At 44.1% G+C, this 12,220-nt stretch overlaps 1 protein-coding gene across 1 annotated transcript in view; it reads left to right on the forward strand.

Moving 5' to 3' along the window:
* Positions 1 to 12,220, forward strand: part of LPXN (leupaxin) — a 38,809-nt gene that overhangs the window by 17,111 nt on the left and 9,478 nt on the right. The window contains exons 4-7 of the mRNA XM_086677336.1: positions 2,333 to 2,432; positions 5,871 to 6,038; positions 6,957 to 7,130; positions 7,213 to 7,294. Of these exons, the coding sequence (XP_086533462.1) occupies positions 2,333 to 2,432; positions 5,871 to 6,038; positions 6,957 to 7,130; positions 7,213 to 7,294 (524 nt within the window). The remainder of the gene's footprint in view (positions 1 to 2,332; positions 2,433 to 5,870; positions 6,039 to 6,956; positions 7,131 to 7,212; positions 7,295 to 12,220) is intronic.

Raw genomic sequence — 12,220 nt, forward strand, 5'->3', positions numbered from 1 at the left:
TCTCTCTCTCTCTGTCCCTCCCCTGCTCGTGTTCTTTCTCTCTCTTTCTCTCTCAAAAATAAATAAACATTAAAAAAAAATTTAAATAAAAAATAAAATAGGAATGAGAAGGCTTTGCCTTTTTCTTTCCAATATATAAGTCTCTTATTTTTACTTTTGAATGCATTTGGTAATGCAATCTGGAATAATATTGCAGACCAGCAGTGATAGTAGGATCCTTGTCCTCCTCTTCTCTTAATTAGAAATGTGTTTAGTATTTGACCATTAAATATAAGGTTCACTATAGATTTCTTGTATTTTATCAGGTTATAAAACTTCTTTTCCTCCATCTTCAACAACAGGAATGGTGGTGGATTGTGTGGTTCAGCACCTATCAATATGTTTATAAAGCTTTTTCTATTTTTTAGTATAATGAATTACATTAATCCTTTTTCTAATGTTGAAGCATGCTTAAAAGACTGGCATAACACTATCTAGCCAGGATGTTTTTAAAACATATTTCTGCTGTCTTTATTAAGCTGCCCCCACCACCCCATCCCACATACACACATTACACACACACACTGTTCTCTCTTTGTCTGGTTCTAGTATTGTATTTCTGTGATATTTATAGACCTTATTTGGTGATTTTCCATATTTTTCTATGAACTTGGAAATTTACACAGTGCTCCAAAAAACCCAGTTTTTGTTTGTTTTCTTTTTCAGTAATTCATGCTTTTACTCCTTCTGTTTAGTTATTTTAGTTTTGGTGGGTTTCTTTTTTTTTTTTTTTTTTTGAGATTCTTGAGTTGGGTGTTCTGTTTATTGGTTTCTGGTCTTTCTTATTTTTCAATATCGCACTTCAGTCCATTATATCTTTTTCTTTTTATTTCTTTAAAAATTTTTTTTTACATTTATTTATTTTTGAGAGACAGAAAGAGACAGAGCACAAAAGAGAGAGAGAGAGAGAGACGCAGAATCTGAAGTGGGCTCCAGGCTCCGAGCTGTCAGCACAGAGCCCGACAACCGGGCTCGAACCCACGAACCGTGAGATCATGACCTGAGCTGAAGTCAGACGCCCAACCGACTGAGCCACCCAGGCACCCCTCCTTTTATTTTTTATTTTTAATTATTTTAAATTTTATTTTAGAGAGAGAGAGAGAGAGAGAGAGAGAGAGTGCACGACTGAGGGAGAGGGGCAGAGAGAGGGAGATAGAATCCCAAGCAGGCTTCACACTCAGCACAGAGCACACATGGGGTGCAATCCCACAACCCTGGGATCGTGACCTGAACGGAAATCAAAACTTGGAAGCTCAGCCAACCGAGGCACCCAGGTGCCCCTATATTTTTTCCTTTTGATAACATACTGCTTTTGACTCTGAAGGGTGTTTGTGTGTGTGTGTACGTGCTTCCGTTGCGATTTCTAGATAGGTTGAAAATTCAGTTTATTTTCTTTCTTCATCACAAGAATTGTTGGAGGTGTTTTATTTTTTTCTTAGGTGGGTAGATTTCTTATGATTAATCTGTACTTTTATTAAAGCAATAGAAGAATATGGTCTGTATTACTTACTTCTTAGAATTTATTGAGCCTTATTCTGTGTTCTTGTACACAGTTAATTTTACTAACAACTCGGCAAATATTTGAATAGACTGTATTCAGTTTCTTGGGTCCAAATTGTATTCATCAATAATTTACTCCCAATTATATGGATGTGAAACCAGTATTATGTACATTGTCTAAACTCGATCAGTGATCTTTTTTCTGTAAAAGGCGGACAGTAAATATTTTAGGCTTTGTAGACCACAAGGTCTCTGTTGGAACTATCCAACTGTGTAAGAAAGCAGCAGTCAACAGTGTGCAAATGAAAGTCATGGCCAAATTTGGCCCTTGGACCTTAGTTTGCTGTTGCTTGCTCTTTATTCTTATTTAGTGTTTGTCTTTCGCCTGACAGTAAGTGAGAGAAGGTGTAATAATTTATAATTTAAAAAAGAATGCTTTGGTAATAAAAAATATATATTGGGCCAGTATCTTCAAGCCGTTTTTAGAAGCTGCTTTGCACCTGACTGTTGGGGGAGAATGTCCTGCCAGCTACATGTCCAGAGCATTTCTTCATGGACTTGAGAACAATGGTCAGCTTTTGAGATGACCAGAGGAGGACACGGAGACAAAAATGCAGGGAGACCGTGTTGAGATTTTTAGCCCACTACCTACTTTTTAAATACTCTCTCTAGTTTTACTCACACTGAAGGGTTTAGTAATTAAAATTGCATTTTCTGGTATTTTATGTGTGGCTTAACATTTATCTGAGTGTTGATGTGTTAGGATTTGTTTTTTTTTTCTCTCTCTCTACAGTGAGGCCCAAGAGCCAAACAAAGCACGGCTGCCTCCTAAAACCTCAGCAGCTGCCCAGCTGGATGAGCTTATGGCCCATCTGTGTGACATGCAAACCCAGGTGAGCATAGTTCCTGGGTGCATCTCTGTGGCCCTCAGCTCCGCATCCCCCTTCGGAACTCTCAGTTGTCATTCATTTTCCCAGACTAAATTTAATTCAACCGTGAATTTAACTTTGTGGGATGTATTATCTGGGCACAAAAGATAATATGATACAGGCTCTGATCTCAAGGAGTGTGGAATGTGCTTGGTAAAGGGAAGCATAAGCCTGTGCAACATTTATAGAATAAAACACAGATGGGTTATCAAAATATACACAGCAAACGTTAGGAAGGTAGAGAGGTCAAGGAGATTTTATCAGAGGTGGGGATGGGGTGTGGGATGGACTCTGAAGAATGGAAACAGTTTGGACACAGATGAGAGAGGAGGCCCTTCCAGTTGGGCATGAGCCTATGAGGGTGCAGGCATCTGAGGCTGGATGGAATGTGACAGGACCTTCAGAGACCCGCCTGAGTGGGACCACGGAGGGCAAGCTGCAGCAGAGCCAGGGAGATCAGAGTGTGGCTTTGAAAGTAGGGAGGAGGAGGAGTCCTGAGCCCCATACTCTGATAAAATCTGCCACCTCCTTCTGGCCTGTAGAGAGTGAGTGGTGAGCTCATGTGGCCTGGCAGGGGATGGGAATCAGAGAAGTGGACTTTAAGAATTTACTAAGGGAAGGGGCACCCGGGTGGCTCATTTGGTTAAGTGTCAGACTTCAGCTCAGGTCATGATCTTGCAGTTTGTGACTCTGAGGCCTGCAGTCGGGCTCTGTGCTGACAGCTCAGAGCCCAGAGCCTGCTTCAGATTCTGTCTCCCTCTCTCTCTCTGCCCCTCCCCTGTTCATACTCTGTCTCTCTTTCTCAAAAGTAAATGAACATTAAAAAAAAATTAAGAATTTATTTAAGGAAATATCTAGAATTCTTTCTTTCTTTTTATTCTTATTTATTTTTGAAAGAGAGAGAGAGTGAGCGAGCATGAGCGGGAGGGAGGGGCAGAGAGAGAGGAGACAGAATCCCAAGAAGGCTCCGTGCTGTCAGCACAGAGCCCAACGTGGAGCTCGAACTCCTGAACCGAGAGATCATGACCTGAGCCAAAATCAAGGAGTTGGACGCTTAACCAACTGAGCCATCCAGACACCCCTCATCTAGAATTCTTAAGGTAGAGAATCCAGCCCCTCTAAATTGGTTGGAAGCTTCGATATGCCCACATGAAGTGACTAAGACAAGGCAGTATATAAAAAGGTGTGTGACTGGGGAGGTCAGGAACCTTATCTTTGTGGCTCACCTTTGGACTCCCAATGCCTGCACAGTTCCTGACACATTGCAGGAACAGATGAATGAACATCAGAAACAAATTTTCTTCCATGCCTGGGTACATTCAAAACTGGGTACATTCCTCAGTTCATTGTACCGCTGTAAGTGCTAGGACAAAAAAAAAAAAAAAAATCTACACTAGGAGTTTTAATTATGTTGTGTTTTCTAATTGATTTAGCATGTGTCATGGTTTATTTACATTTAAAAAAATATCTGCTCAACTGGGTGTTGTATGGAAACCAATTTGACAATAAATTTAATATTAAAAAAATTAAAAAATAAAAGAGATCTGCTCATTTCTTGAATGGGCCATACATTCACGTTGTACAAAAGTCAAAGGTGGAAAAGTTTGCAGTGAGCTATTTCCCTCTCAGCCATGTCCCCAGCCATCCAGTTCTGCCCGTTTCTTACATCCTCATTCGGAAGTGTTCTGGAATATATAAGCAAGTAGACGTGGGTGTGGATAGACATATATGCATGGATATGTATATACATATACAATTGTGGTTTTTTTACCTACTTAATAGGGATGGCCCTTTTGGGCCTTCTAGACATTAACCTTTTGAACACTAATCTCTTCAACATTAAGTAACATTCTATAATAGAGGAGGGAGGAAATCTGTCAGATGATAAGTTTCTTGAAGGGAAATGAGCATTTTGGATTAGTGAGATAATGTGAAGTTATTCCTGGCAGTAAAAATAGGATACGAAGGCAGACAGTAACAGATCGTATATATTCAGGAGACTGCAGGGAGCCTGGCTGGCCTTAGACAATGGAGGCTTTTAGTGACTAATGAAAGATGAGATTGGAAAGGTAAAGTGAGGGCAGCGGATGGGAGGCTTTGAAGGTCTGTCTAGTGCATGCAAATCTGATGCCATGGAGGCCGTAGGAAGAGCACCTGTTTCCTGATCAGGAAGTATTAGGTGATGGTGGTAGTAGCTCGGTCGGAAAGGAGTAGAGAGAGACAGAATCAGGACACGGAGTGATGAAGGACGAGCTGGGCATCTTTTTTTGTAATTTGAGGCTTTTCCTTTGAATGGATTATAATAACTACCTTGGGGTTTTGCTTAAGTAAATCCAATCCATCAGCAAGTCTCATATGACAGCTTCTCACCACCTTCTCCCCTAACACGGGACCAAGTCATTCTTTCTGGTTTGAACTGTTAACGATAATCTCCTTCCTAGCTGGTGCCTCTCCACTCTTGCTTGTCTACACTTAATCCCTCCCTCAGCTACCATGGGGATCCTGTAGATCAGATTCTTTCACTCTCATGCTTGAACTCCTCCAGAGGCTCCATCACCCTTGGGATAAAACCTGAGTTTACCATGAGGGCCCAACGTGATCTTCGCCTCTCTGTCCATTGTCTTCTGCTGCCACACTTACTCTTACTCCCTCTACTCCAGCTCCCCTGACCTTCTGACTTTTCCCCTAACTTTTTTCCTCCTCTGGGCCTTCCTTCCTTCTGGAATGCTTTTCCCATGAATAGCAATATTTCTGGGCCCTTCCGTACATCATGAAATACCTGTGCAAATGTTACCTTCCTTAGACAGTCTTCTCTGATCACCTTCATCTACATCAATTCTCTCTCACCGCCCCACCCTCTGTTACTTCTGTGTGGGTGTAGAACTTAGGTCTTATCCCTACCTGATGTTACATCATATACTTATTTCATTGTTTATCGTCTATCACCTAGAGAATATAAACTCCATGTGGGCAGAGTCTAGGTCGCCTTGGGCATTGCTCTATGCCAAGAGCCTGGGGCTGTGACCAGCACAAACTAGGTGCTCAAAAAACATTGGAGAACAAATGGGTAAAAAGAAGATATGATTAATTGTTGACCTATGGTCATTGTAGGAGTGAGGAAAAGTGTCATCTTCGTACACTCGATTTCCCACGGTCAGAAAAGATTTACACATGAAGGATGATTACTCCTATTTCATCTGGCCTGAGGAGTTTAGGATAAAAGGGAGATGAAAGCATTTTTATTGGTGTTACAATGTTGACTCTTCCAGTGCCTTGGAGGGAGGTTAGGTACGGAAGAAAGGATCCGTCAGCAGAGGTGAGCTTACAGGTCATGCAGAAGATGCCAAGGAAGGGAAATGTACATGACACTGATTCTTTTCGTGGTTCTCTCCTGGGTGCCAGGTTGCAGCGAAAGCAGATGCCAGCAAGAAGCACTTAGCAAACAAGCAGGATCAGAAAGCCTCCCTGGACTCAATGCTGGGGGGTTTGGAGCAGGACCTGCAGGACCTTGGAATTGCCACAGTGCCCAAGGGCCACTGTGCTTCCTGTCAGAAGCCGATTGCTGGCAAGGTGGGATGGGCCAAGAAGTTGGTCCTACAGCCATCTGTCTGTGTGTGTCTGTGTCTGCCTCACCAAAGATTGCTCTATGGCCTTCTATTCTACGACATTTTAGTAACAGTTAATAACTACCCATCCCTTACAGTGCTCCGGGCACTGAGTTAAGCACTTTGCAAGTATTTCCTCATTTACCGGTCACATCAGCCCTTCAAGGGACACTCTATTATTGTTCCTTTGGAAAGATGAGGGAAACAAGGGCTCTGGGATGTTAACTGGCATGTATGTCCAAGGTCTAGAAAGAAGAGGAGGTAAGATTTGAAGCCCAGGAGAGCCTCCCTGCCGTGTGTGACTCTGAACCACTGTTCTGTCCTGCCTGTCCTGGGAGGGAGTCTCCCCCTGCTCCCTCTGTGCCAACTTCCCGCTCAAGTTGATTGATTATGATTCCCGCTGACTCAGCTCCAAATCGTGGCCGCAGCCTCCTGCTGTGTCATCCTTCACCAAAACCCACAGCAAAGGGCTTTGGTGTGGGGCGTGAGATGAGGTGTTCAGACCAGAGGAACAAAAACCCTCATCTGGCCTTTTCCTCTTCCAGGGATCCCTTCCAGGCCACGGTAGTCATCCCTGTCTGTCACTGCTGTGCTCGATTTTGGTTCCCCCACCCTCCGGAGCTGTGTAGCGGCAACCAACAGCTAACAGACTTTTATCAGCAAGATTGGTCAGGAAACTGGGCACCCTCTGGCTCTCCATAATGCAGGGGCAACAGACCCCGTAGGTGGGACCTGGGTCTAGGCCTCTGTGTTGCGTAACCCCAGGGGGGCACCGTTTACAGGAAATACCGTGCGCCAAGTGCTGTTCAGAGCTGTGCAACCTAGGGCACCCTAGGGCACCTGGCTGCAGTCTCACGGTGGCCCACCTTCATTTCCTCCCCAGGCGATCCATGCTCTGGGGCAAGCGTGGCACCCGGAGCACTTCGTCTGCGCTCACTGCAAAGAGGAGATTGGCTGCAGCCCCTTCTTCGAGCGCAGTGGCTTGGCCTACTGCCCCAAGGACTACCACCACCTTTTCTCCCCGCGCTGTGCTTACTGCGCCGCTCCCATCCTGGACGTGAGTCATCCTCCTTCTCCTGCCGGGGCTCGTGGGTGATAGAGTTGCAGCCCTCTGACGTCTGTGTGTGCTCCTTTTCCAGAAAGTGCTGACGGCAATGAACCAGACCTGGCATCCGGAGCACTTCTTCTGCTCGCACTGCGGAGAGGTGTTCGGGGCGGAAGGTATTGCTCTTCCTTGGTCGGTTGTGGTCGTCGTGGTTCCGGCCGCTGGCAGCAAGCGCCTGTTTCAGTACTCTATGCCGTCCTTCCCTGCCTTTCCCCAGCATTTATAAATTCTGTTTGAATTGGTTTAAAAAAAATTTTTTTTTTAATTTTTTTTTTCAACGTTTTTTATTTATTTTTGGGACAGAGAGAGACAGAGCGTGAACGGGGGAGGGGCAGAGAGAGAGTGAGACACAGAATCGGAAACAGGCTCCAGGTTCCGAGCCATCAGCCCAGAGCCTGACGCGGGGCTCGAACTCACAGACCGCAAGATCGTGACCTGGCTGAAGTCGGACGCTTAACCGACTGCGCCACCCAGGCGCCCCTAAAAAATTTTTTTTAATGTTTGTTTATTTCGGAGAGAGACACAGAGTGTGAGCGGGGGAGGGGCAGAGAGAGAGAGACACTGAATCGGAAGCAGGCTCCAGGTTCCGAGCTGTCAGCACAGAGCCCCAGGCGGGGCTCGAACTCAGCCTGAGATCCTGACAAGAGCTGAAGTGGGGCGCTTAACAGACTGAGCCACCCAGGCGCCACTAAATTGGTTTTTTAAATCAAAGAAATACTAATGCAAAACCTCAAATATCGGAGCGCCTGCGTGGCTTAGTTAAGTATCTGACTTCAGCTTAGGTCATGATCTCATGGTTGGTGAGTTCCAGTCCCACACATCAGGTGAGCTCGAGCACCCCTTTGGGTGAGCCCCGCTTCTCTCTCTCTCTTTCTCTCTAGCTCTCTCTCCACCCCCTGCCTCTGCCCATCCTGGGATTTTCTCTGCCCCTTGCTCACCTGCGCCCCACACCCCACTCGAAAAAAAAAAAGGCTCAAATATTACATTAAGGATAATCCTGAAAAAGATCAATCCCTCGCTTTTCCTTTCTCCACCCCCAGATCCAGTTATCGTCTCCAAATGTTTTCAGCTTTTTTTCTTCTGTTTTGTACTTGTGTATTTTAAGGAATATACTTCTATTACCATACATTGATTTTTTTTTTTCCTTAATTTTAACCATTACGTATTAAGTTTCTACCGGGGAAGATGAGAATTTACTATCCCACCTTACCCTCAACACACTTCCCCTCCCCCATTCTCTCAATGTAAAATCAGGTCATAATTACAGGTCAGACCAGTATTCAGTGTGCACATATTGACAAGCATGGAAATATTGTTCATTGTTAAGCCTTGTAGCAAACTATGGTCAGAGCAGAGCACAGATTTTAAAACTGCTGTTTTTATATTTTAATGTTTATTTTTGAGAGAGAGCGAGCGCGCGCGCAGGCGGGGGAGGGGCGGAGAGAGGAGACAGAATCCGAAAAAGGCTCCAGCCTCTGAGCTGTCGGTGCGAGCTAGATGTGCGGCTCAAACTCACAAACTGAGATCATGACCTGAGCTGAAGTCAGCTGCTTAACCCACTGAGCCACCCAGGTGCCACGGAGCAGAGCACAGATTTTAGTGTCAGACTGCCCAAGTTCGAATCTGGGCTGCGGTATTTATTAGCTATATGATATCATTCAAGTCATTTAACACTCTGTATCTCGTTTTCTTCATCATGGGCCCAGTACTAATTACCTCACAGGGTAATTATGAGGACTTTGAGATGCAGTGGCAGTTTTGTGTTTAGAACAGTGCCCACCACTTGGAGACACAGTAAAAATTAGTTTTACTATCATGGTATCCTTTTCATATAAATTAGTTTTCTCCCTGAAGTTAATATTTAGAGTTCTTTTTCACTGGCTCAATTTCCATTGTACCTAGCTCTAATTTATCTGACAGAGTCGTGGAATCATTCTCAAAATGGTCAGCCACATCTGGTAGTCAGTCAGTTCCACTCATTTTGCTTTGGGGACGTCTGCCCTCCCACCGCAGCCTGAAATGCTTCCTCTTCAGGCCTGCTGTGAAGCACTTATTCTGGGTCATTATCCTGGGAATTTCTTTTACTCCTTTACTACCTTTTTTGTTGGATCCTCTGTTTCCTGGATCCCCGGTCTTTTACTGCCTTTACGTTGGTGGAACAGCTCCTAGGAAAGGAGGAGTAAGAGGTAAAACTCTTGAGACCTTGAATATCTGAAAATACTGTTATTCTGTGGTCTACCTTGAGTTGCCTGGACATAGAATTCTAGGTGAAAGGATTTCCCCCTCGAATTCTCAACACACTGCTTCCCTGTCTTCCAGCTTCCATGGTTGAGATGTCTTTATTAAGCTTCTGTTCTTATTCCTGATACTTACTGTGTGATCTGTTTTTCTCTCTTTGCAAGTTTTCTTTTTCTCCTTTCTTCTGAATTATCTTGATTTTTTTTCCCTGACTTCTTCTTTTTATGTTTGTTTTGAACTAGTATGACTCACACATGGAATCAGAAGGTTTCTTTCTTTTGTTTGTGTTTTTTTTCCTGTCTTTTTAGAATTACCTCAGTGGGAAAACAATGCAGCTGTCTCCTAAATAAAAATTTGGGCAGTCCCATGTCATTTCCAATGACTCTTAATGAACAGTTATTTTTTTTTTTAAGTTTATTTATTGGGGCACCTTGGTGGCTCAGTCGGTTAAGCATCCAACTTCGGCTCAGGTCATGGTCTCACAGTTCGTGAGTTTGAGCCCCACATCAAGTTCTCTGTTGTCAGTGCAAAGCTTGCTTTGGATCCTCTGTCTCCTTCTCTCTCTGCCCCTTCCCCAATCATTCTCTCTCTCTTTCAAAAATAGGTCAACATTAGAAAAATAACATTTATTTATTTATTTATTTATTTATTTATTTATTTATATTTATTTATTTAGAGAGCACATGTGTGCATAAGCAGGGGAGGGAGAGAATCCTAAGCAGGCTCTGCACTGTCAGAGTGGAGCCTAATGTGGGGCTCAAACTCCTGAACTGTGAGCTCAAATCAAGAACTGGAGGCTTAACCTACTAAGCCACCCAGGCACTCCCTTAATAAACAGTTATAAATAGAAAATCAGTTTAAAACACAAAACACATGGGGTGCCTGGGTGGCTCGGTCAGTCAAGTGTGGGACTTTGGCTCAGGTCATAATTTCATGGTTCTTAGGTTTGAGCCCCATGTTGGGCTCTCTGCTGTTAGCACAGAGCCTGCTTTGGGATCCTCTGTCCCCCTCTCTGCTCCTCCCCCACTTGCATGCTCTCTCTCTCTCTCTCTTTCTCAAAAATAAACAAACTTTTAAAAACTTAGAAAAAAACCCCATAAAACATACAACTAAGTCCTCGGGTAATTCCATCTGTGTAATAGCTAAAGCATCCAACTTTAAGTGATGACTACTGTCCCCTGGTTGGCTCTTTAAGCTGTGGGAGACCAGGGAAGGGGGTTCTAGCCCTTCCTCTGTCCTTTCCTACCTTTAGCATCCACCCCCTCACCCCTGTTGCTGATATCTGACCCCTCCACAGTTTAAACAGTGGAGGAGGAAGATAAGCCTGGAGGAAAATACTAACTTTCCTAGTACTGCCATAAATTTGCATCATGCTCTCTGGATCTGGCATATGTTTAACTAACTTTCTTTCTTTTTTTTTTTTTTCCCTTGGATGCTCTTGTGGATTCAGTACAGGTTCAATTTCAAACTCTTGATTACCCTTCGCTTATCTTAGCTAGCTGTTTTCTGCTTGGTACATTTCTTGAAGGACTCATTCCGCACAGATTATTTCTGTAGGGTTTCCATTGTTCCCTCCTGGTGATCTCTTAGAAGTGATTACAGTGGTTGCACGTGTCTCTGTCACTCACACTTTTGTACACAGACCATGGGGGACAGGCATGTTTTTCTTACAGTCAGTGGGTTTGCAATTAGTTATCAGCTGTGTCTCTGTATTCAGCCAGATTCACTCGTGGACATTTCCCAGGGGTGAGTTAAATACTATCAACTGTATCGCATTGATGGCTGGGGACACATATCCGGCTCTCTGAGTGGCCCTATCGAAGTCTCTCTCTTGACTTGAGGTTACCTGGAAGCATACCTCATCCCTCTTGGTGGTGGTGGCGATGAAGCACCCATAGCAGTTTTTTTCCAAAGAAGTCCCTCTCTCAGTTTTCCTTTCTTTTGACCTGTTTTAGATCCTCAGTGTGAGTGAGGAGTTCAAGAATTGTGTAAACAGCCCATGGCTCTCTACTTTGAGGGATGTCCTAAATGTCACTTTGAAATCTGACATCTATTACTGGGGCGCCTGGGTGGCTCAGTCGGTTAAGCATCCGACTTTGGCTCAGGTCGTAATCTCACAGTTTGTGGGTTCGAGCCAGGGTCGGGCTCTGTACTGAAGGCTCAGAGCCTGGAGCCTGCTTCAGATTCTGTCTGTCTGTGTGTCTGTCTCTCTCTCTCTGCCCCTCCCCCACTTGTGCTCTGTCTGTTAAAAAGAAAAAGAAATTTGACATCTATTACATGGCTTGTGCCTTACATCTTGTTACACTGGTCTTTGTCAAATGCTGCTGATCTTTGGTTGTCCATTTCCTGTTTAAGAATGAGACACTAAAAGGTTAACTGGGAGCTCTGTGGTACAAGCAGAACTTGTTGACTGGTGGACTCAGCTGTGTGATACTCAGGTAGCATGCTGTAGGCATTTTGCTGGGAAACCCCTGTATATTATTATTTTAGGTCTTTTAGGGCTTGACACTCTCTGGTTTGATATTTCCAGAATTAATCACTACATTTTGTGGCAGGGTGGGGGATCTGATCTAACAGCTCTTCAGACTTCCAGCCAATCTTGTTTCCAGACTTGAAAACTATCTTGTACATTCGCTTTCTGAGCCCCTCTGATGCTGTGGAACCCCAGCTTGCATTGCCTTGGTACCTCCCCTTTGCAGAAACGCAGGCTTCATTTTCTTGTTTCCTGCCAAGCTAGTTGCCACTCTTATACCTACTTAAAGTTTTGCAAAATTGTATTGATATCTCCTCTGTGGCATCTCCTC

This window comes from Puma concolor, chromosome D1 (genome assembly GCF_028749965.1).
Source record: "Puma concolor isolate L17-30 chromosome D1, mPumCon1.1.hap2, whole genome shotgun sequence".
Classification (NCBI taxonomy): domain Eukaryota; kingdom Metazoa; phylum Chordata; class Mammalia; order Carnivora; family Felidae; genus Puma; species Puma concolor.